Below are 23,886 nucleotides of genomic sequence, written 5' to 3'. Positions count from 1 at the left end.
GGATGTTCTCCAGTGGTTTGCTCTTGTTAATTTAATGCATTTCAACAAATTCAGGCCATATTGGACACATTTTTCTAAGAGAGTACTAGCTACTTTCAAAAGCTACCAACTTTGGGCCAGGTGTGATGGCTCACACCTGTAATCTCAGCACTTTGGGAGGTGGAGGTAGGTGGATAGCTTGAGCCCAGGAGTTTGAGACCGGCCTGGGCAACATGGTGAAACCCCATCTGTACAAAAACACAACAATTAGCGGGATGTGATGGTGCATGCCTGTAGTCCCAGCTACTTGGAAGGCTGAGGTGGGAGGATTGTTTTAGCCTGGGAGAGGGAGGTTGCAATGAGCTGAGATTGTGCCACTACACACCAGCGTGGGTGACAGAGTCAGATACTGTCTCAAAAAAAAAAAAAAAAAAAGAAAGAAAAGCTACAAGCTACCAACTCTGTTTTGTGGGAAGAAACGGAGTAGCCATCTACTTTTAAAGTAAATAATACACAGTGAACTCGCCTCTTCTGGTCTTTCTTCTCCTCTAGAGGCATCTGGATTCAAGCATCCTCTGCTTAGCTAAGTTTCCATCACCATGTTTTCCAACTTCCAAAACTTTGTTGACCTCTGTTGTCATTTGTTGTCTTCTTGCATGTGGCATGGTGGTTTGCTGCACCTATCAACCCGCCATCTACGTTTTCAGCCCCACATGCGTTAGGTATTTGTCTCAATGCTCTCCATTCCCTTGCTCCCCACCCCTCAACAGGCCCAGGTGTGTGATGTTCCCCTCACTGTGGCCATGTATTGTCATTATTCAACTCCCACTTATGAGTGAGAACATGCGGTGTTTGGTTTTCTGTTCCTGTGTTAGTTTGCTGAGAATGATGGTTTCCAGCTTTGTCCATGTCCCTGCAAAGGACATGAACTGATTCTTTTTTATGACTGCATAGTATTCCATGGTATATATGTGCCACATTTTCTTTATCCAGTCTATCATTGATGGGCATTTGGGTTGGTTCCAAGTCTTTGCTATTGTGAATAGTGCTGCAATAAACGTATGTGTGCGTGTGTCTTTGTAGTAGAATGATTTATAATCCTTTGGGTATATCCCCAGTAGTGGGATTGCTGAGTCAAATGGTATTTCTTGTTCTAGATTCTTGAGGAATCGCCACACTGTCTTCCACAATGGTTGAACTAATTTACACTCCCACCAACAGTGTAAAAGCGTTCGTATTTCTCCACAGGCTCACCAGCATCTGTTGTTTCCTGACTTTTTAATAATTGCCTTTCTGACTGGCATGAGATAGTATCTCATTGTGGTTTTGCAGGGACCTCAGTTCTGTAGTCATAGGAAATGCATTCTTCCAACAATCTGTTTGGAAGTGAACTCTTCAGTAAACCCAGCCAAGCCTGTCTGGACTCCTGGCCCACTCCCTGGAGATAACACATTTGTGTTACTGTAAGCCACTGACTGTGGTAATTTGTTATACAGCCATAGAAAGTAATATGCCATATCACATAAAGCTCTTTGTTTGTGACATTGCCATGAATTTTGGGCTATGAAAACAGTTACCATGAGTGTGAGCATGACACTGTGGGAGTGTGTGTCTGGGTGTGTGCAATGTGTATATACTTATCATATTAGTAGCTTTTTAAGTCCCCCTATTCTGCTTAAGGAGCACCCTATGAGGTTGCTTTGGAATAGAGAAGAAAACCAGGAAAGCCAATAAATTATACAAGTCTTTTGGCATTCAGTCACCTTTAACATTTTCTTTTCTGCATCTTCTCCTCTTTATGTATCCTGGGCACCTGCTTTCTATTTTTTTTTTTTTTTTTTTTTTGTGTATGTGTGTCTGGAGGTTACCACCCCCATTCTTTGTTTTTAAATTTTATTATTATTGTACTTTAAGTTTTGGGGTACATGTGCACAATGTGAGGGTTAGTTGCATATGTATACATGTGTCATGCTGGTGTGCTGCACCCATTAACTCATCATTTAGCATTAGGTATATCTCCTAATGCTATCCCTCCCCTCTCCCCCAACCCCACAACAGTCCCCAGAGTGTGATGTTCCCCTTCCTGTGTCCATGTGTTCTCATTGTTCAGTTCCCACCTATGAGTGAGAACATGCGGTGTTTGGTTTTTTGTCCTTGCAGTAGTTTACTGAGAATGATGATTTCCAATTTCATCCATGTCCCTACAAAGGACATGAACTCATCCATTTTATGGCTGCATAGTATTCCATGGTGTATATGAGCCACATTTTCTTAATCCAGTCTATCATTGTTGGACATTTGGCTTGGTTCCAAGTCTTTGCTATTGTGAATAGTGCCACAATCAACATACGTGTGCATGTGTCTTTATAGCAGCATGATTTATAGTCCTTTGGGTATATACCCAGTAATGGGATGGCTGGGTCAAATGGTATTTCTAGTTCTAGATCCCTGAGGAATCGCCACACTGACTTCCACAATGGTTGAACTAGTTTACAGTCCCACCAACAGTGTAAAAGCGTTCCTTTTTCTCCACATCCTCTCCAGCACCTGTTATTTCCTGACTTTTTAATGATTGCCATTCTAACTGGTGTGAGATGGTATCTCACTGTGGTTTTGATTTGCATTTCTCTGATGGCCAGTGATGGTGAGCATTTTTTCATGTGTCTTTTGGCTGCATAAATGTCTTCTTTTGAGAAGTGTCTGTTCATGTCCTTCGCCCACTTTTTGATGGGGTTGTTTATTTTTTTCTTGTAAATTTGTTTGAGTTCATTGTAGATTCTGGATGTTAGCCCTTTCTCGGATGAATAGGTTGCAAAAATGTTCTCCCATTTTGTAGGTTGCCTGTTCACTCTGATGGTAGTTTCTTTTGCTGTGCAGAAGCTCTTTAGTTTAATTAGATCCCATTTGTCAATTTTGGCTTTTGTTGCCATTGCTTTTGGTGTTTTAGACATGAAGTCCTTGCCGATGCCTATGTCCTGAATGGTAATACCTAGGTTTTCTTTTAGGGTTTTTATGGTTTTAGGTCTAATGTTTAAGTCTTTAATCCATCTTGAATTAATTTTTGTATAAGGTGTAAGGAAGGAATCCAGTTTCAGCTTTCTCCATATGGCTAGCCAGTTTTCCCAGCACCATTGATTAAATAGGGAATCCTTTCCCCATTGCTTGTTTTTCTCAGGTTTGTCAAAGATCAGATGGTTGTAGATATGCGGCGTTATTTCTGAGGGCTCTGTTCTGTTCCATTGATCTATATCTCTGTTTTGATACCAGTACCATGCTGTTTTAGTTACTGTAGCCTTGTAGTATAGTTTGAAGTCAGGTAGCGTGATGCCTCCAGCTTTGTTCTTTTGGCTTAGGATTGACTTGGCGATGCGGGCTATTTTTTGGTTCCGTATGAACTTTGAAGTAGTTTTTTCCAATTCTGTGAAGAAAGTCATTGGTAGCTTGATGGGGATGGCATTGAATCTATAAATTACCTTGGGCAGTATGGCCATTTTCACGATATTGATTCTTCCTACCCATGAGCATGGAATGTTCTTCCATTTGTTTGTATCCTCTTTTATTTCATTGAGCAGTGGTTTGTAATTCTCCTTGAAGAGGTCCTTCACGTCCCTTGTAAGTTGGATTCCTAGGTATTTTATTCTCTTTGAAGCAATTGTGAATGGGAGTTCACTCATGATTTGGCTCTCTGTTGGTCTGTTGTTGGTGTGTAAGAATGCTTGTGATTTTTGTACGTTGATTTTGTATCCTGAGACTTTGCTGAAGTTGCTTATCAGCTTAAGGAGATTTTGGGCTGAGACAATGGGGTTTTCTAGATATACAATCATGTCATCTGCAAACAGGGACAATTTGACTTCCTTTTTTCCTAATTGACTACCCTTTATTTTCTTCTCCTGCCTAATTGCCCTGGCCAGCACTTCCAACACTATGTTGAATAGGAGTGGTGAGAGAGGGTATCCCTGTCTTGCCTGTGCACCTGCTTTCTAGAAGACAGCTGTTTGGAGCATGAAAGAGTAGAATCTTTCTATCAGCAAGGAAGTATGTTCTTTTCCAGACTGGCGGAATGTTCATCCTAGAAGAGATTCCTATATTACCAGCTTGTCTCTTTTCTTCCCCATGACAAAACCCACAACTTTGCCATTAAAGAGTGTTTTTACATCATTTCTTCTTTTCACTACAGCACAAATGCACTACTTTGTTTAATTGGTTCAATGGCAAAATTATTGTAATCTTATTTCATATGTGTGGCTTTGTGGGAAAGTGAGATGTTCTACATAAGCCAGTTTTCCGTACAATTAAAAATTGTTCCGTTAATAACAAGCATTTTTAAAAGTCTTCAACTCTTAAATGTTAAAAAAAAGACAAAGATTGCATAATACTCAGGCTTATTAAGTGGGAAATAATGTAGACTGTTCACATTTGTTATGACAATTCATGGTCATCATTAAATCTATCATTTACTTCACAATCCTGTTTTTGCTGTGATGCCCTTGGGTACTATTTTTTTTATACTGAATGGTGCCAGACCACTAAATCTTTAATTCTTGTCCTGCAGTTCGTATTTTTTCTGCTATTTTTCTGTGAAAAGGATGCTAATTGTGATCTATTGTTGCTGTTGACATATCCACATCCAGAAAAGTTCTAATTCCAAAATCAGATGACAGTAACTTAAAATCAATTAATTTAAGAATTATTTGTACACATGGTGAACTCATAGGTAAATATAATTGACTCTTGAAAGCTTACATGTCAATGTTTTTTATTTCCCAGTGTTAACCGAACAGCTATTATGTTCAAAATATCATATGGTCCCTATAAGAATCTAGAGATTTGAAAATTAATGGATGTGGAAAACAACATTTATTGAACTATTTAATGAGAAGATGTTATACTAAAACTCATTCCGTATCTATTACAAATAAATCATTATCTATGAAGCTGCTTTGCCATTAATCCAGTTTTTCGTAACATTAACATGAGTATAAAATTTTAATCTTTATAAAATTTATTAGGTGGTCAAGGTTTCAACTTATGATTATATTCTCTAGTGTGCCTAAGCACATTGTAAATCACAATAAATTATCATTCAATATATCACATACAGTGAAAGGTAGCCTGTTTTACTTTTCTACTATTCTAAAACTCCTGTGTAACCAATATCTTGAATTAAATCTCTTCCATTAGAAAGACCTTGAGTGATTTCTGTTTTACTGGACAGATTTATGACTGCTACAGCTCCCCAGGCTAAACAGGAAAATTTGATTATTTTGTGTATGGTCTTTAAAAATGCAGAGTTTTCATTCTCCTAGATAAAATACTCATGCTAGATTTATTATAAAATATTGTTTTAAATGATTTACCAATTAAAATACTTAGGTTTTTGTCCCCTGATTTTTGCTTCTAATTGATTTTACTTATCTTTCATTGTCCTTATGCCGTGTTAAACCCATCTAGGCTTACTTAACAGCTAGTCAACTCCTAAGAGGTGTATTTGTTCCCTGAATTGTTGGAAGATGTACCGTGTTTATTCTGTGTCTTTATATACTTCTGATCCACTGCAAGTTATACCTAAGGTTACTGGAATCTCATTTTTAAATGAATAATTCCATGGAATCACAAGAGTTTAATCAGAAGTATCACAGAATAGAAGTAAGCACAGTGCTTGAGGAGTGCCCCAGAATGTGAAGTTGAAGGCAAAGATGAGTGGTAGTTTTTCAGAGGCAATTAGTGACCTAAGAACAGAGGGGATGCATAATGGGTACTGATATGGCAAGTGTTACTGTAGCAACATGTACTGGGTGCTTACAACATGCCAGGCTTGGAACTACTAGACCACAGTGCCAGAAAAAAACCATCAGATCATAAGACATTTCTTCCCTCTTAGGAATTGGCTATTTGCTAAGGAAGCCTAGATAGGCTTAACAGGGAGCATCAGGACCATGAAAGGTAAGAAAATTGTACCTATCAACTCAGAAGGATAACCAGAAAAGTCATTCTTGTCATGCAGAGTATATAGAAGGTTATTCTTGAGGGGAAGAGATCACAGTGTTCTATATCTTTGCATATCTCACAGTGCCTTGAACAATGTTTGTACATAGTAGAAGGGTTAACATATATTTGTTAACTATATAGAAATATGTTGATATTATATTTGTATTTTCCCTATATATATTAACATAATATATATATTTTAGAATTCTTTAGAATTGACTAAAGAATTTACTTTTGGTACAAAATTGTCCAAAATCATTTTATATTTCAAGTCCCCTTGTGGCACATATAGAATATTTGGCCTTATCTAGCCTATTTAAAACAAGAGAGATAAAAAATGCTCAGGACATCATGAAGCATTCAATCAAAACATGAGGCTTTTTATAGGAACTCGGCTTAGTAGCTTTGAGAAGAAGGTTGAAGAGAGAGTATCTCTGATTTCCACCCCAACTTCACCTCACCCCACCACAGCAGGTCTTGTTGAGAGCAAGTTTTCACTAATAAAACTTACTTGCTTTCTGAGTTTTCCAGGCAAATAGAAATAATTCCGTCTTCTACAGGGTAAACATTTCATATCTGGTGAAATCGAAAAGCAAGAATAATGACAGGAATAGGAGTGATCTCTTAATTGGGAAATTTCTGTATTTTCTTGACTTTTCTCCTTTAGCCTGCATTTAAGCATTGCAGGAAAAAAAATCTTTCACATACCTAACTGGGTATTGGAAGCTATTAAATAATGGTAAAAACTGGGATGAATGGAGGGAACTTTTCTCCCCCATTTTTTAAAGTTTGGCTGTAGGTCCTTCTGCCTGCAGGCTATAGTCACATTAGCAGTTGGAAATTGGATAACGACAGCACAATGACAAATCCAGGTTGCTTGCAATAAGTTGCTAATCCCTTTGCTTTAATATTGGAGCAGCATGTAATGATGTTTGGACATCACTCCAGTTTACTGACGACCCCACTGGGGCCAGCAATAGAACCTTACAACTGTCTAACAAGGCATCAGGTGACTCCCGTCGTCACAGCAACGGACACTGGAATCTAATCTTCCCTCCATCCCTTCTAGCACCCAATAACGCCTAGATTATATAAGTGGCCCATCATTGCTTGGTAACTTGAATCAATTAACGTTAATTCGCACAATGCTATGATGTATTGTGATCACTTTCATTTCAGGGAAGGGGGAGAAATTGCTATAAGTCACCTAAAATGAGGTTGTCTGTGATGCTGAGGTATTAATTGGGTGTCCATATTAAATGCAAAAGGAGCCCCATCATGAAAGGAAAGTGGATGAGTGACTCTCTTGGCTGCTATTGACCTATCAGAAGAAGACAGTGCCCTTTTCCTTTGCTTTTATCTATTACAGTTTTCCCTATTGCGTGTCAAGTTGATGTATTATAAAAAATTCATTTGGTGACCTTTCACCCCCTTAGCAGATTAAACAATTTCACTTCGATGGCATCATTAACAGGACCCTGCATTTAATGATGATTTCTCTAAAAGGCCACGGAGATTCGATTTTAAGCTAACAGATTTATTGCACTATTATAACATATCGTAAAAAACTGTACCACCTACAGTCAGGTTTTAGGATAGAAACTGCTTAAGAGTTTATGTGGAGCTTAAAGTGGTATTACCTTGGGATATGCTGCAGCAGCAAGTCTGTGACCTCCAGTGAGATGCTATTTACATTTAACAAGACATGTTTGCTCACAATAAACTTTAAAGTGTGTCAGGAATGGGCCTTTTAGCGGGTGTTCAGGCAGTTGGTTTCCCTCCCTTCGTCTCAAGACGTCAATGTACTTATGTGAGAATCTTTGATGGGGTCTTTCAGTCTCTTTAACCCAGACTGCTTGCCTGCATCCTAGCCCCTATCAGAAAGAATTTAAGGAAAAGGTTAGGGGAGAAATAGGATCTGATAACAACATTAGCATTTTCTAATAACCTGGAACCCACAGAAGGATAGAATTAATAGCATGGATTTAAAAAATCTGGTTTAAATTGTTCCCTTTAAAAAAGGAAAAGAGCCCTAGCCACTCAGGCTAAACAAACTAAGAAATGATCATGGGGCTAGTGTGTGCTGAATTCCCAGGGAGTGATTCCAGCCAAAAAGCCAGAGTCTTAGCTGGTAGATGACTAAAGAGCTTCTTAGGACCACATATTTGCACTCTGCCCGCATTTCCTAGGATTCCCAGGGGAGAAGAAAATTGCTTCCTATGGAAACTTCATATTTAGTGATCCATTGTATTTGCTCTTCCACTATTTCCTCTTTCAGAACAAATCTTCACTTTTTCCTGACATGCACCCTCCATGTTAAATAAATACTTTATCCTTTCCTTCTCATGTGGGGAAGGGGAGGTAGTTAGGAAATAGAATAGTTGACTTACAAACATTTAATGGGAGAAAGCGAAGTAGGCTACTTTAAAAATAAATAAATAAATAAATGCCTCATGAGACCTGGCCTAGGCTATTGAGGATAACTCACCAAGGGATGCTCTATGTCAGGGTCCCATATATGATATGTGATGTCCAGATGTCTCCATTTAGTTGCCAAACATCTGTTGCATGCCTATGATACGTAATACACAATAGGCTTAATGGGACAATAGGTGTATAATTTTATTTTAATGAAGCAGGCTCTGTCATCAAAAATACCAAAACTCTGAGTGAAATATGTTTTACACTGTCATGAATTATATGACTATTTTCTATGTGTTTCGTTTTGTTGCTAAGTCATGTCAGCACTTAATATGTTCAAAGGAACTAAGAAGCAATATAGGTCATTGGTTAACCACTGTAGATCTTGGTCAACACTTACTATTTGTAGGACCTTTGGCAAGTTATTTAAGCCTTTTTGGACCTCAATTTCTTCATATATAAGTAAGAGTACCTATCACATAGTGTCATTTTAAAGATGCAATGAATTTATACATGAACACTTTATCATGGAACTTGGTATAGAGTACGTGCTCAGTAAATATCAATTCTAAGTATTATTCTCCTCAGATGCTTCATGCAACTGAAGTACATTAATTCATTAATGCTATTAATAGTTATTGAATCCATTTAGTACAAGCACACTCGGAAAATATAAATATGGCTTGTTGTGACGACTAAATGAGCTATTCTGTGTAAAACAGTGGTGTAATGGAGTTTGCTGTGGGCATCTCTTCCCAGCTCTGCTCAGTGATATTATCTTGTCATCTCAGAATTAGCTATGGTGGTAGTATTTATATCACAGAATTGGAACACACCCACAAATCAGGGCATTATTTGGAAAGCTGATTTAATAGCTTACTATTGGACGTGTCCATGTCCTCTCACTTTAGTCTGAGGCTTTTATTATTATTATCTATATTAGTCAGAGGCTAATTTTCACTGAGGCTTTTATTTTTTGGCTGATTTTAATAAATGATGATAAAAATATACACTCATAATTTGTGATTTTCCCTACCCCCAGTCCATTTTTATTATAGCTAAGAAAACATATCAAATACATACATAATTAACCTTTGCTATAAAGCCGTGTTCACTACACAATGTATTATTTTCTAGAAACACAGGAAAATGCAAATATTTTCACTGGTAATAATGGATTGTGGAAAATTGCTTCCATAGGGATATGTGTAATCCTAAGGATGTATTTTGTTTGTTTTTATATCTGCCAGAAATACAAGCAGTTTTAAAACTGGGAACTTGATATATATTCGGCCCTATGCACTTTCCATCCTAGTCCAGCCTTCAGATGGAGAAGTGGGAAATGAGCTTCCAGTGCAGCCACAGTTGGTATTTTTGGATGGGCAGGTAACTTTTCACAGGTAACAATCTGTCTTTAGAGCTAAGTAGCATGTAGCATTCAGCCTGTCTTTTAGAGTGTGTCATCATTGATACACATTTACAGAGTGCCCACTGTGTGCAATTTGTTGCACTTAGAGCTTCTCATTACTTTCACATTTTCCTTCCACTTCACAGCCTGCCTTCCTTCTATTTTCTCTGAACATTCAGAATTTGATGAAGGGTAAAAATAAAATTCTGATACTTTTCCTCCCCAACCAAATTCTTGAAGTAGGTCTGTCACATCTTCTCTGAAATCTAGCCTTCATAAAGAAGTAGATCTATATATGAAGAAGTTTTTCACATGCTAATGAAGGAACTTATGACATTATAGATACATTACAGTTTTATGTTTTTTAAAATAATCTCTCTTATATGTGATTAAGTAAAACAAGAAGTTTCTGTGCTTAATTCTAATTTCAGGCTTTGTGTCCTGATTCTATTTTATCTTTTCAGTATTTTACAAAATTCATAGTGACCATGATTGTTGAACTGGCTTTCTCCTGTTTATAAATGCATCCCCTGGCATGTTTGCAGAGAGAAATCTGTGGCACTGAGGTCCACACTTGGAAACCTGTCAACTTTGATGTGGTCAGGCACTCATCCAGCTCTCTCCTGTTTTCTTCTCTTTACTTTTCCTTTCTTACGAACCTTCAGCACATAGTACCATTCTTTTCTATAAACATAGTTTTCCTTTCCTCTCCTCACTATCCTGCCCCAACTTGTCTTCCAATAATTTCCTCACTCTTCTTACAATAAGTTAATTCTGATGTATTCTTAACATGAGAAAAACAACATTTATTTATCACTTTCTTTCCTTTATTTCTACTGAATATGTGCTTTATAAAAGCATATATCTGAACCATCTTTTCTAACTTCACAAAATTCTCTTCTGAATCCAACTTTTTCTTCCTCCCTCCTCCTATTCCCATTTCTAGAATCGAAGAGTGGAGTCTCTGGGACCTCCTTCAGAGCCATGGACAATTTCAGCTTCCCTGGAAGGAGCATCAGACTCAGTGCTAAAAGGTAGGTAAAGTATCTGTAAATTTCAGATATCTGTTACCACTTTATCTGCACAGAAAATGTTTGCACCCATTAGGAATTCATAGCAAAACTGGTAATACAGAATTTCTTCAGTAATTTGGAGGGAAACTCCTTCATCCCTAATCTACAGTGTCAGTGTCTGAAAAAGATTAGGCTGGCAGCAAACCTAAAGTCACCACTTTTTCTCTCCCTTCCCTTTCACAATAAAGCAACATTTTCAACATGTCCATATCCTTAAGGTAGTGTAAGGAAAAGTGCATGGCATCTTTGGGTGAGTGTCAAATCCTAGGTTTTCTACAGTCCACTCAGTGCCCCAATGACATACCCTTGTTTGGTATAGTATCATGGACTGGGCCAGGGAGCAATTTACCAAGTACAATATGATTTCTATGGGGAAATAGAAAGACTTGCTCTCAGTGGTATGAAGAATAAATGTGATGATAAATGCAAAAGCACCTGACCCACAGCAGCCCTCAGCTAGTTTTTCTCCTTTTTATCTTCGTCTACCCTCTTTTGCCTTCCTGTTCTATCCCAGCACCACTGCCAGCTCCACTTACTTTCCTTGAAGCTTGTTTATACGAAAATCTATTTAAAATGCAGATTTCTACTAGGCCCAAGATAGTTTGGCAACATATTCTGCAGAAGGACCCAAGAATGTGCATTTTAGAGCCTGATCTAGAGAGAAGCAAGCAGGTATAACATGATTTTTATGGGAAAAATAGTTTCTGAGTTCTAAGTTCCTGTTTAACCCTCTCACACACAAAACCATTGAAATACAACCTACTCAAAGAGGCACATATTAATTTATTATGAAATAGTTCAATCATTGTGTTTTTATGTTGTAAAACGGTACAATATGTTATCCACAGAAAATATGTTAAGGAGAATATGTTTGAGAAACAGAATTAAAGCAAAGGAGCCTCATGACTAAGGGAGATCAAGGGAAGAGGAAAAGTGAGAGAGGTGCTGGAGCCAGACAGTCAACAGAGGACTTTGGGGACCATGGTGGGGAGTTTGGGCTGCATTCTCGGTGAGATGCAGAGCCATTGGAGGGCTTTAAGCAGGCCAGTTCCAAGGTCTGACTCACATGTTTAGAGGACCACTCTGCTCTGTGGAGGGTGGATTGGAGAATGGCAAGAGTGAACCTCCTGAGCCAGTTGGAAAGTGATTGCAAAAGGCCAGGCAAGAGATGGTGGAGATCACAACTGGATTGATTCAGAATGTCTTTTGGAAGTTGAATCAGCAGAATCTACTGGGAGTAAAGAAAGCAAGAACTTAAGGACAACTTTTAGGTTTTGATCTTGTTATATTGGGTGGATATCGGTGTTATTTACTGAAATGGGGAAGACTGGATTGGGAGCAAAAAGCAAGAGCTTTTATGATGAGAAACACGAAAAGGTAAGTACAACCTGGCTGCTGGGCCAAATTAAGACGCAGGCCCTTTTGATTTCAGTTTTAAGGCAGTAAGAGCAAGAGGTTGTGTTTTACAATTAATATAGTTTGTGTTCTGGGTGTCACAAGAGTTTTTTTCTTCTTACCTGCCTCCCTCCAACATAACCCATAAATTATTAATCACGCTTCCTACCCGGAGCCTTCTCCCTATTGTGTGCAGTCAGTCTCCCAACACACAGATCTTGCCTGACAGCCTCAAACTCTTCATGCATAGGGGTTTCTTCTCTGCACAAGGGGCCTCACAATTACCACAGCACCTTGAAATTCTTCCTCTGCTTATGGGTAGGATTGTGTATTTCCTTCTCATCGGAGGGAGTCCCAATCATGCACAATATCACAGTCCAATTCTGGGCTTCACCTTGAGGTGAAGAGAAATTCATTTTATGTCAACCTAATATAACCTAGAATAGAAGGGTTCAGTGGAACATTTAAAAATCATCTCATATATTTGGATAGGGAGCTGGAGATTATAATAGTCTGAAAAAGTGAATCTGTTAAATTTCTTTAATCACTCCCACTAGTTTCAATGAGAAAATTTAAAAAGTGTCCCAAGAATTCAAGTGGATTAAAAATGATTTTTGAGGTAGATGCAAAATATCATCAGAAAGGAAAGCATTCACTCCCTTCCCCACAACTTCTATGTCAGACAGTTTTCAAAAATCCTTACAGGGTCCCAATAAAAGAATAGAGACAATGGGTTTATCTTGACTCCTTGAATTCAGAATTGTTGAATAATTCTGACCAAGAGCTAGGACTCAAGCAAATCTCTGCACTAAATATTGTGTTACTATTTTAGATGAGAAATAATTTATAAATTCTTTGTGATTTCACATGTGATTTGAAAATAGTGTTTTCAGGCTGGGAACGGTGGCTCGTGCCTGTAATCCAGCACTTTGGGAGGCTAAGGCGGCTGTATCACTTGAGGTCAGACATTTGAGACCAGCCTGGCCAACATGGTGAAACCCCGTCTCTACTAAAAATACAAAAATTAGCCGGGCATGGTGGGCACGCGCCTGTAATCCCAGCTACTTGGGAAGCTGAGGCACGAGTATCACTTGAACCCGGGAGGCAGAGGTTGCAGTGAGCCAAGATGGTGCCACTGCCCTCTACCCTGGGTGACAGAGCAAGACTGTCTCAAGAAAAAAAGAAAAAAGAAAATAATGTTTTCAAAATATGCATACTATACAAAGAGATATATATCAATACTGGTAAAATTTTTTTTAAAAAATAACGGTTGTTTTAAGCACAATTATCTATTATTATCATGATATTTGCATATTATTATAGGGGAATAAGTAGGAAATCTTATTAACTTTTGCAAATCCTTCTTTCTAGAAGTGTGATTTCAAGCACTGGCTTTTAATGCAGTTAGTATCGTAATGATAATGAAGCATCCTTTGAGATTTGCCAGTAACATATTGAAAGGAAGTTTCATACCAATAAATCACTGAAAATTATGAATTGATATGGTGTGTATGTATCTTTTTATAATTGGCCAAATATCCCCATTCTTATGCAAATTTGAGGATGTGTTTACCACTCTTTAAAAATTCAGTTTATTGGCCAGGCTCGGTGGCTCACGCGTGTAATCCCAGCACTTTGAGAGGCTAAGGTGGGCAGATCACAAGGTCAAGAGATCAAGACCATCTTGGCCAACATGGTGAAACCCTGTCTGTACTAAAAATATGAAAATTAGCTGGGTATGATGGTATATGCCTGTAGTCCCAGCTACTCAGGAGGCTGAGGCAGGATAATTGCTTGAACCCGGGTGGTGGAGGTTGCAGTGAGCCAAGATCGCCCACTGCATTCCAGCCTGGTGACAGAGTGAGACTCCATCTCAAAACAAAACAAAGCAAAACAAAACAAAGTCATCTTATCCACTTTCCTGTGCACCTCATGAATCAGGTAAGGCATTTCTGTTGGTTTTGTGTTGTCCAAAATGTTTTTTTCAGGCTTGGAAACGACTCATGTGCCAGCTCAAACATCAGCCTACCTGCAAAATCACTGAGTTCCAAGAATAGGCCATGATTTTACAGTTATTTCTTGCTCTACTCTGGCTATGAGTCTAAGCTCATTCAGATGTTTTCCATAAAATATACAGAATGCTCAAATGGATAGGCATAAGTCAGTCATAGATGTGCCTCGTCTTCTAATTGCATTTATTATTGGCCCACCGTTCCTATCATATGGTGCACATTGCCTACCTTTTCTGATGACATTGTTCCTTAATTTTTTGTTATTTGTCTCTTAAGAAACATATAAAATTGTTGTAATAAAGTCTCCAAGTTAATGAATAATCATTTGATGTTGTTTTCAATGAATTAATCTCAGATCTCAGTTTTTTTTTAATGTAACCATTTAATTTAGCTTATACCTTTTGTTTCTGGCAAAGCTACACCTCATCGATTCCAGAAAATGAAATTATCCCCTTCTAAAAATTCTCTTAAGGAGGCGATTGACATCTCCTGATTAAAGCTTCACAGCTTCAAAACGCTTACTTTTTAAAGCTTGCTTCATCTTATTATTTTATTAGAACAATGAATTTTCCCACTCTCTTTTCAGTTTGACTTTTTACTATTTTGACCTGTAATTTTTTTACCCTATCTACTTACTTATTAAGATGCCAAATGTTTTCCAGTGAGAACACATGGACACAGGGAACAACACAGGGATTGTGGGGAGGGGTAGGGGGAAGGAGAGCAACAGGATGAATAGCTAATGCATGTGGGGCTTAATACCTAGGTGATGAGTTGATAGGTGCAGCAAACCACCACGGCACACGTTTACCTATGTAACAAACCTGCATGTTCTGTACATATATCCCGGAATTTAACATAAAGTAAAATAATTGAAACAAACAAAAAGCAAAACAAAACAAGACTCTAAATGTTTTCAGCCTCCACAAAAATAATTTTCTACCAAACTTCGAGGTCTTGCTCTCCTCAGTACCCTCTCCACGTTCTCTTTATACAATCCAAATTTAAAGGCCCAGGTAATGTTGCATATTTTGTCAGAATCTCCCCATAGACTCTCCAGACTTTCCCTTCCACTTACACAATCTATCTTTTGTTCACTTTGTTGAAAGTAACACCTGTGTGGCTAACTCATATTCTTGCTCCTGGTCATTTTTTTTTTTTTTTTTATGTGGGCAGTTCAGTTAGAAACTTCTTGGATTTAAAATCCCAAGGAATGAGGACAGACCGGAATGGTCCTTGTACAAATTTGTAGACACAAGACATGTCATTAAGAAAGTAAGAAAATTAAGTGAATTTATCCAACATTGCCCACTGTGAAGATGAAACATTCAGAATTGCATTTTGAACTGCCTGTTTTAATTCTGTCATTCTGTTCATTTTTCAGTGCCATTTTGCTACTGTTGGCGTTTTGGTATAGAAAGTGCTTAGGATACGTAACAGTCACTCACCTTCTGATCTTGAAATAATACAGCCGCATAAAAATATTAATTTTTAGCTTTTTTTCATGTTCTAGTAATATTTACAACAGATACTCTCACATGACTACTGGAACTCACCTCCCCATTGTCTACTCCATACGTTACCCATATTCTATTCCTTACCCATACTCCAAACCATACCCACATTCATGCCTTACATTGCTCCTTACATTGCTCCTCAATATGCTTATCCATACCTAGGACCCTACTTATACTCCATACCCTATGTATAGTCCATACCTTACTTTTATTTTGAGGGAGAGTCTGGCTCTATTACCCAGGCTGGAGTGCAGTGGTGTGATCTCAGCTCACTGCAACCTCCGCCTCCCGGGTTCAAGCGATTCTCCTGTCTTAGCCTACTCAGTAGCTGAGATTACAGGTGCCCACCACCATGCCTGGCTAATTTTTCTGTTTTTTAGTAGAGACGGGGTTTTGCCATGTTGGCCAAGCTGGTCTCAAACTCCTGACCTCAGGTGGTCCGCCCGTATTGGCCTCCCAAAGTGTTGGGATTACAGACGTGAGCCACCGTGCCTGGCCCATCCCTTACTTATATCCCATACCTTGCCATACTTCATATATTACCGTGCCCAGTACCTTACTCATATGCTATGCCTTACCCATATTCCATAACTTACACATACTCCTGCCTTATTCACACTCCATACCTTACCCATCATCTGTACCTTACTGAGTACACATACTTTACACATTCTCCAGACCCTTACTCACACTTCATTTCTAACCCATAGTCCATATCTTACTTACTCGTATTCTGTACCTTGCCACACTTTGCACATTATTTATACCTAGTACCTTACTCATGCTGCATGCCTTACCTATTCTTCATACCTTCTCCTATATCATACCTTACTGAGACTTTATATTTTACTTTGTCCTGACACTTATTGCACGTCATATTTCATTATTTTTCTTTCAGTAACCTTAAGGATGTCATGCCCGACCAGCTTAGAATCATGTTGTGGCCATGCAAAATGAATGAGGCATTTACTCTTTATCTATCTATCTATCTATCTATCATTTATTTATTTTTTATTATACTTTAAGTTTTGGGATACATGTGCAGAACATGCAGGTTTGTTACACAGGTATGTATGTGCCATGGTGGTTTGCTGCACCCATCAGCCCGTCATCTACATTAGGTATTTCTCTTAATGCTATCCCTCCCCTTGCTCCCCACCCCCTGACAGGCCCTGGTGTGTGATGTTCCCCTCCCTGTGCCCATATGTTCTCATTGTTGAACTCCCACTTCTCCCATGTGAGAACATGCTGTTTGGTTTTCTGTTCCAGTGCTAGTTTGCTGAAAATGATGGTTTCCAGCTTCATCCATGTCTCTGCAAAGGACATTAATTCTTTTTATGGCTGCATAGTATTCCATAGTGTATAAGTGCCACATTTTCTTTATCCAGTCTATCGTTGATGGGTATTTGTGTTGATTCCAAGTCCTTTCTATTGTGAATGTGCTGCAATAAACATACATGTACATGTGTCTTTATAGTAGCATGATTTATAATCCTTTGGATATATACATAGTAATGGGATTGTGGCGTCAAATGGTATTTCTGGTTCTAGATCCTTGAGGAATCACCACACTGTCTTCCACAATGGTTGAACTAATTTACACTCCCACCAACAGTGTAAAAGCATTACTATTTCTCCACATCCTCTCTAGCATCTGTTGTTTCCTGGCTTTTTAATGATTGCCATTCTAACTGGTGTGAGATGAGATACCATTTACTCTTTTATTCTATGGACACCAAGCCACACTGAAGCCAACTAGCTCATTTGGATCAGTATTGTCACTATTATCTTTTTTTAAGAGATCCAATGGGAATGTGTGAGGACTAGTTTGAGTGTGTCTTATATACACACATTTTTTGTGTGAGTGAGTCATGAAGTAGGGAAGAAATCACATGTAATTTTCTGTTTTTAGCACACCCATGTCACCAAAATACCCTCTTTTATATGATTGAAAGTTTCTCTTGAAGCCATCGTGAAATACTACTTTTTCACTTCAGAAAGAATGCACCAAAAGCATTTGGGATGGATTATCTAACTTACTATAAGTATTTCCTGGAGAAAAACAAAATAACAACAACAAAACCATATCTATATATCTCCTCTAAATCTTTTGTTCTGCAATTTAACTTCATATTCTTTTTTCTTTAGTAGACCCTTCTCAGTGAAAAGGCAGTTACAACCTATTATCATAAAAAGTGAATTTATATACTCAAGGACAATTATTTACAGGTCTTCAATATCCTTTGGCATTTATGGATCATAGTTGCACAAAAAAGTCCTTAATACTTTTAAAGATAACATCTCAACATTAACGATATAACAGTTTGATAGTATGCATACCTAGGAGTGAATGGGATAGCTGTGGGGATAATTTGGGCTGCAAAGGTATTTTAGAAAGTATCTATCCTGCAGAAACCCATTCAGGTATCATTCCCTGGTAGTTGTGTAATCAATTCCAAAGTTGCTCGAGCCCAGCACCCAACCCCATCCCAAGTCCCCCAGCCAGTATACTGTTTTTACCAGCTTGATCAGGGAGCCTGTCAATTGCATTTGTATATGTCATCATAGCTATTCTGAAGATATGATGAACCCTGGAGTAATGTGCTGTACTTGGCAGCAACTGCCTCAGCTTTTGGGCACATATGCTTCAAATCTGAGAATATCATAGATATATATGGGAATCTTTGTAGAGATCTCTAAGGCAAGCTGGTATTTAACGCAAAAGCAAACCCATTTAGAACTAAAGCACTTTCCATTAGGCAATTTGGCGGCTGTTCTATGAGGCCAACTCACTGTGCTCTACGGACACATTTCGATTAAATGCTGCTTTGTATTCTTCCAAAGATGGGAACAATAAGGACGTTTGTCAAAGGAAAAACTGCAGCAAATGATTTCATGTTGAACATCTGTACTCTGCAGTTCATTGTTTGCAACAGTTTATTGACCATAATTTTGATGCATATAGGTTTTAAAGAGTACAAACTGCATTTATCTTGGGCGCCTATCATTTATTTGAGTCTTGGCTTATTTATTTTCATTTTACTGGGCATTTTATTTATTTTGGAACTCAGAAGAGATGAAGCAAAAGATCTTTCTCAAAAAAGAAGTTTTAGTTAGCTCTGCAAAATTGATGAAGAAAGACAATGTTTTCACAAAAAGATTAAGCAATTGAAATGAAAAATGTAACACTAAGCATATTATATCTTTATGACACATTTCAGCCTTAGAGATCTCAAACCAACTTGTAAACTTTCAGACCACTTTCATAACCCTTTTTCCACCATGCCAATCATATTGACATTTCCAGAGTAAAGTCTAGCAGCTGTTAATTAGGAAAATAATTTAGGGATGGTGGAGTCAAAAGATGATTAATGGTATTGTGAATGCGATACTGAGTTAAGCTGCCTTTTTTCACTTTATAAGTGGATGATCTACTGTTAGAAGATGCAAGGTTTTTTTTTCCTTTTTTTTTTTTTAATTTTAGTTAGGGAAGCCAAGGCTCAGGCAATTCAAGTTGCTAAATCAGAGTAGCTTTATCAGTCATTATTTGATAGATTGCCATGGTCCTGATCTCTTGGCCTAACTCTGGTACCACATAAACTATAGATAACTTGAATAGAAGAAAGACAGACTGTAGAAACTGACCACCTAGAAAGATAATAGAATTTCTTTCTTTATATATTATACATTTAATAATAATATAGCCAATATATTGTAGTGGTTAAGAATGCAAACTTTGAAATCAGGTAGATTTGGGCTGTAACCCCAGTACCACATAATTTAGTCTTTCATGATCCTATTTCCTAATTGCTAGAATATAGATAATAGTGTGTTTTATAGGGTTGTTGTGTAGTTTGTAGGCAATCGTGTATATAAAGAACAGTGTCTGGCATAGTGGAGCTTTCAATATATGTTAACTGTTATTATTCTGTCTTGGATCATTTGGTTCTAAGTCTTGACTAAGAAGAACCTGATGGATTAGGTAACCTCTTTGAGTTTAAAAAATTGTCCTTTATTGTCCAAATGTCTGCCTTCACAGAAGACATGAAGACTTTGTTCGAGATTAGATAATAAACAGCTAATTTTTGTTTTGTGCTTTTTTGTAGGGTGCACCCAGGCAGAAACTCAAGATGGTTATGTTAGCTTCTACAACTTGGCAGTCTTGATCTCTGGGTCAAACTGGCACTTTATTTTTACTGTCACTTCTCCTCCAGGTAATTTTATACAGTGTGCTTTTATTCTCTGTTTTTTGTTTTTTTTTTTGAGAAGATAATCCTTTCTCCCTTACAATGGAAATAGCTACTATCATGAATAAGAAGTCTTTGTAGTTTAGAAAATAAATTCACTTGACTGTATCGTTAAGCTTGAGAAGAAAGAGCACATGTAGAAATGGAAACCTCAGGTTACTCCTGGTGAGCAAGAAACCAAATGTACATTTCCTTCTCAACATTGAAGTTTACTTTCAGTGTTCTACTTGTCTTTTTCCTTTACTTGCTTACATGACATTTGGTTAGATATTAATAGGAGAAAGTTAATTTATAAGAAAGAGAGTCATGGGATGTTGAAATTCTAACTTTGGGTCCTGTCCTCCTTAACCCCCTGCCAAATGGGGACAGTACCCATCAACATCCTGGCACTTCAGAATAAGGGGTGTGTAAATTGCATATTTGATCCAGTTCTTTTTGACAAAACATGTAAAAAAATGCCCTCCAGCATATTAAATGTGACACTCATTAAAATATATACTGATCATTTGTCAACATGTTATTTAACTCACTAATGAGGAAATCAGAAGATAAGAAAACTAATTAAAATAGCATTTGGGAGACAGTGATCATATAGCCAGGGAAGAAATGTTGAAATAAGTTTGCAATGGACACAGGGCAATAAAAGCAAAATTTTGATAGTCCAATGTTTACAGATATCATTTGCATCCTTAACTGTATAAAAATTGTTTCAGCATGTCAATCTTCTACAAATAAACATGTCTGGGTCCTAATAAATAAATAATAAATAGTAAGTGAAACAAATGTATGTTTGAGAGAACTTAATAAACTTTCAACGGGCCTTTTGAAAATGTTCCGGTATGACACTGATAAGATCTGTAATCATAATCATTTTTCCTTTAATTCCAAGTTTTGGATTTTTTTTTTTGAGATGGAATCTCACTCTGTCACCCAGGCTGGAGTGCAGTGGCACAGTCTTGGCTCACTGCAACCTCCACCTCCCAGGTTCAAGCAATTCTTCTGCCTCAGCCTCCTGAGTCGCTGGGATTACAGGCATGCGCCACCACGCCTGGCTAATTTTTGTGTTTTTAGTAGAAATGAGGTTTCACCATGTTGGCCATGCTGGTCTCGAATTCGTGACCTCGTGATTCGCCTGCCTTGGCCTCCCTAAATGCTGGGATTACAGGCATCAGTCACCATGCCCAGCCTGGATTTTTTTTTTTTTTTTTTTTTTTTAACAAAAAGACTATCTTCTGAGATCAGATAATATTATTGCTCCCTGGCTATGTGATCATTATCTCTTAAATGCTATTTAAACCAGTTTCGTGTTTTTCCTGGTTTTTTCCTTAATGAGATAAATAACCTGTTGACAAGTGCTCATTATATGTTTTCATGAGAGTCACATTTATACTTCAGAGGATGATTGCTTAAATACTTGTTAAAAGAGCAATTTACACACACTTTATGTGTCAAAGTGTCCTAATATAAGTACAGGTTCATATCAAACGTACAGTGTCCTTGACTGTAGGATTCCCAATTCCCAGGGACTGTGCCGTAAGCTTGAGTTTTTGAATGGATATGTTTTAAAGGGTAAGACAGGCAGGAATGCATATTTTGTTCCAGATTTGTGTGACATTTAAAAGACCTTTGTCCTTTAATTACCTCAGTAATTAATTAAGACTAACCAAATATGTTATCAAGTTTATTTTAAGGAATAGGTTGTAAAACCAAATGCGAAATGTATTGTAGACAGAAACTTCTTGGTAACTCCTGTGATTTTGAACTGGCCTTGGTGTTCACACTTAGTATACTACTGCTTTATTGTAGTTTCTACTTACAGCCTGTAAAAAGAACTAACTGAAGAATCATCTGGAAAGTTTTCCCTTAGTGTTTTTCACCAAATTATTCTTCATAATTTTCAAGATCAAGTCTATTAGGTGAGACTCTTTCAGAATGAGATTTATAAAAGTTTAAATTTGGAGAGAATAGATGGAGGATAAAAAGAAAGGAAAAATATTAAAGATCTGCGCTTCTTTGACCCCTTGTTGACATCACGCTGAGTAATGGTACACGTCCAGACACGCTGAGTTATGGTACACGTCCAGAGAGTAACTCCTTGTTTCCAAGTATATCCATTTCAAGTGCTAGAATGTTTGGGAAAGCAGCATATATTCACACATTTTCACCAATCAATGAAATTTCTTATTTCTAATAGGCTTCAAAATAATAGGTCTGATAAGCATTGTTTTATGTTATTGTTGGTTCTGTTGTTGTTGTTGTTGTGTGTGTGTGTGTGTGTGTGTTTGTTGTTGTTGTTATTTTTAGAGAGGGTCTCAATCTGTCACCCAACACCCAGGCTGGAGTGCAGTGGTTCAATCATGGCTCACTGAAGTCTCGACCTCCCAGGCTCAAGCAATCCTCCTACCTCAGCCTCCAAAGTAACTGGGACTACAGATGTGTGTGCCACCACACCCAGTTAGTTTATTTTATTTTATTTTTTGGTAGAGATGGGATCTTACTATGCTGCCCAGGCTGGTCTTAAACCCCTGGGCTCATGCTGGCATTACAGGCATGAGTCACTGTGCCTGGTCTGTTGTTTCATTCATTCATGAATCAAGCAGAGAATTTGCAATCATTTCCACTATTTTCCCTCATCTCTCCAATATCTTAGAGAGAAAAACAAATTATTTTTCCTATTTCAGAAATACAGAAAATAGATCTGCCCAAGTATTTATGGAATCCTCTTAAGTTTGACATATTATCAAATCCAGCTCATTTATCACTTCTAAACTTCCTGAGACACTGTCAAGAGATAAGGGTTTCTGTAAGTTTGTAGTATTGACTTCGTAGCCAGCCTTTCCACATTCACTATCATTACCATGGTGTAGGCAGGCTGTGGCTTTTATGACCATTTCTTGGTGCCATGGGGTTCTTGGGAGGCCCTCAGGGGTTGCTGCTGAGAAGAGATTAATGTAACCAGGTATCACCCACAAATCCACACACCCCCCAACCTTCACCACACATACACTTAGCCAGAGAAACTCTACCTGTGGTTGCCAATTCCTTGGTTGGAATATTCTCCCTTCAGAAAGTCACGTGGCTCACTCAGCTCATTCAGATTTCTTCTCAAATATCTCCTCCTCAAAGAGGCCTCTTTTGGATCACTCAGTCTATACCATCCCCAATCCTCCCCACACCTCCAGCCATTCTGTATTATAAACTCACTTAGTTTTCTTTATGCACTTATCACTCCCTGGCTTTATAGTATCTACGTATTTATTTGTTTGTCTACTGTCTGTGTGCTGGGTCCTCCATTGAGACCAAAGTTCCAAAGGGACAAAGATTCTGCTTAGTTTGACATTATATCCCAAGGGTGTAGAAAAGCCTGGTGCATCATAGCCACAAATAAATATTTGTTTATGAATAAGTGAATATATTGAGATTATTTTTAAGACTGCAGTTTTAAAAAATCTTCTGCTGCTAAAATAATTGAGAGCCAGTGGTCTCCACCCTTGGATTTAATTTCGCCTGGTCACCCTGACTTTAGCTTCTCTGTCATTTTTGTGTTCTATACAAAAACTGACTGACTATATTTTATGTGGCTCATGTCACTTTTCAGTTTAGACTCTCCCCCTAGGCTGGGCGGGGTGGCTCATGCCTGTAATTCTGGCATTCTGGGAGGCTGAGGCTGAAGGATCACTTGAGACCAGGAGTTCAAGACTAGCCTGGACAACATAGCAATACCCCATCTCTACAATAAATTAACAAAAAATTAGCCAGGCATGGTGGCACATGGTTGTAGTCCCAACCACCTGGCAGGCTGAAGCAGGAGGATCATATGAGCCCAGGTGTTCAGGGCTACAGTGA

General features: G+C 38.0%; 1 protein-coding gene across 1 annotated transcript in view; it reads left to right on the top strand.

Moving 5' to 3' along the window:
- PKHD1 (PKHD1 ciliary IPT domain containing fibrocystin/polyductin) overlaps window positions 1-23,886 on the top strand; it is a 477,573-nt gene that overhangs the window by 431,806 nt on the left and 21,881 nt on the right. Inside the window, exons 61-63 of the mRNA XM_054492265.2 lie at window positions 9,639-9,774; window positions 10,743-10,830; window positions 19,900-20,007. Of these exons, the coding sequence (XP_054348240.2) occupies window positions 9,639-9,774; window positions 10,743-10,830; window positions 19,900-20,007 (332 nt within the window). The remainder of the gene's footprint in view (window positions 1-9,638; window positions 9,775-10,742; window positions 10,831-19,899; window positions 20,008-23,886) is intronic.

This window comes from Pongo pygmaeus, chromosome 5 (assembly GCF_028885625.2).
Source record: "Pongo pygmaeus isolate AG05252 chromosome 5, NHGRI_mPonPyg2-v2.0_pri, whole genome shotgun sequence".
Taxonomy (NCBI): domain Eukaryota; kingdom Metazoa; phylum Chordata; class Mammalia; order Primates; family Hominidae; genus Pongo; species Pongo pygmaeus.
The sequence above is the reverse complement of the archived record's forward strand: the minus strand, read 5'-3'. Positions and strand labels throughout refer to the sequence as shown.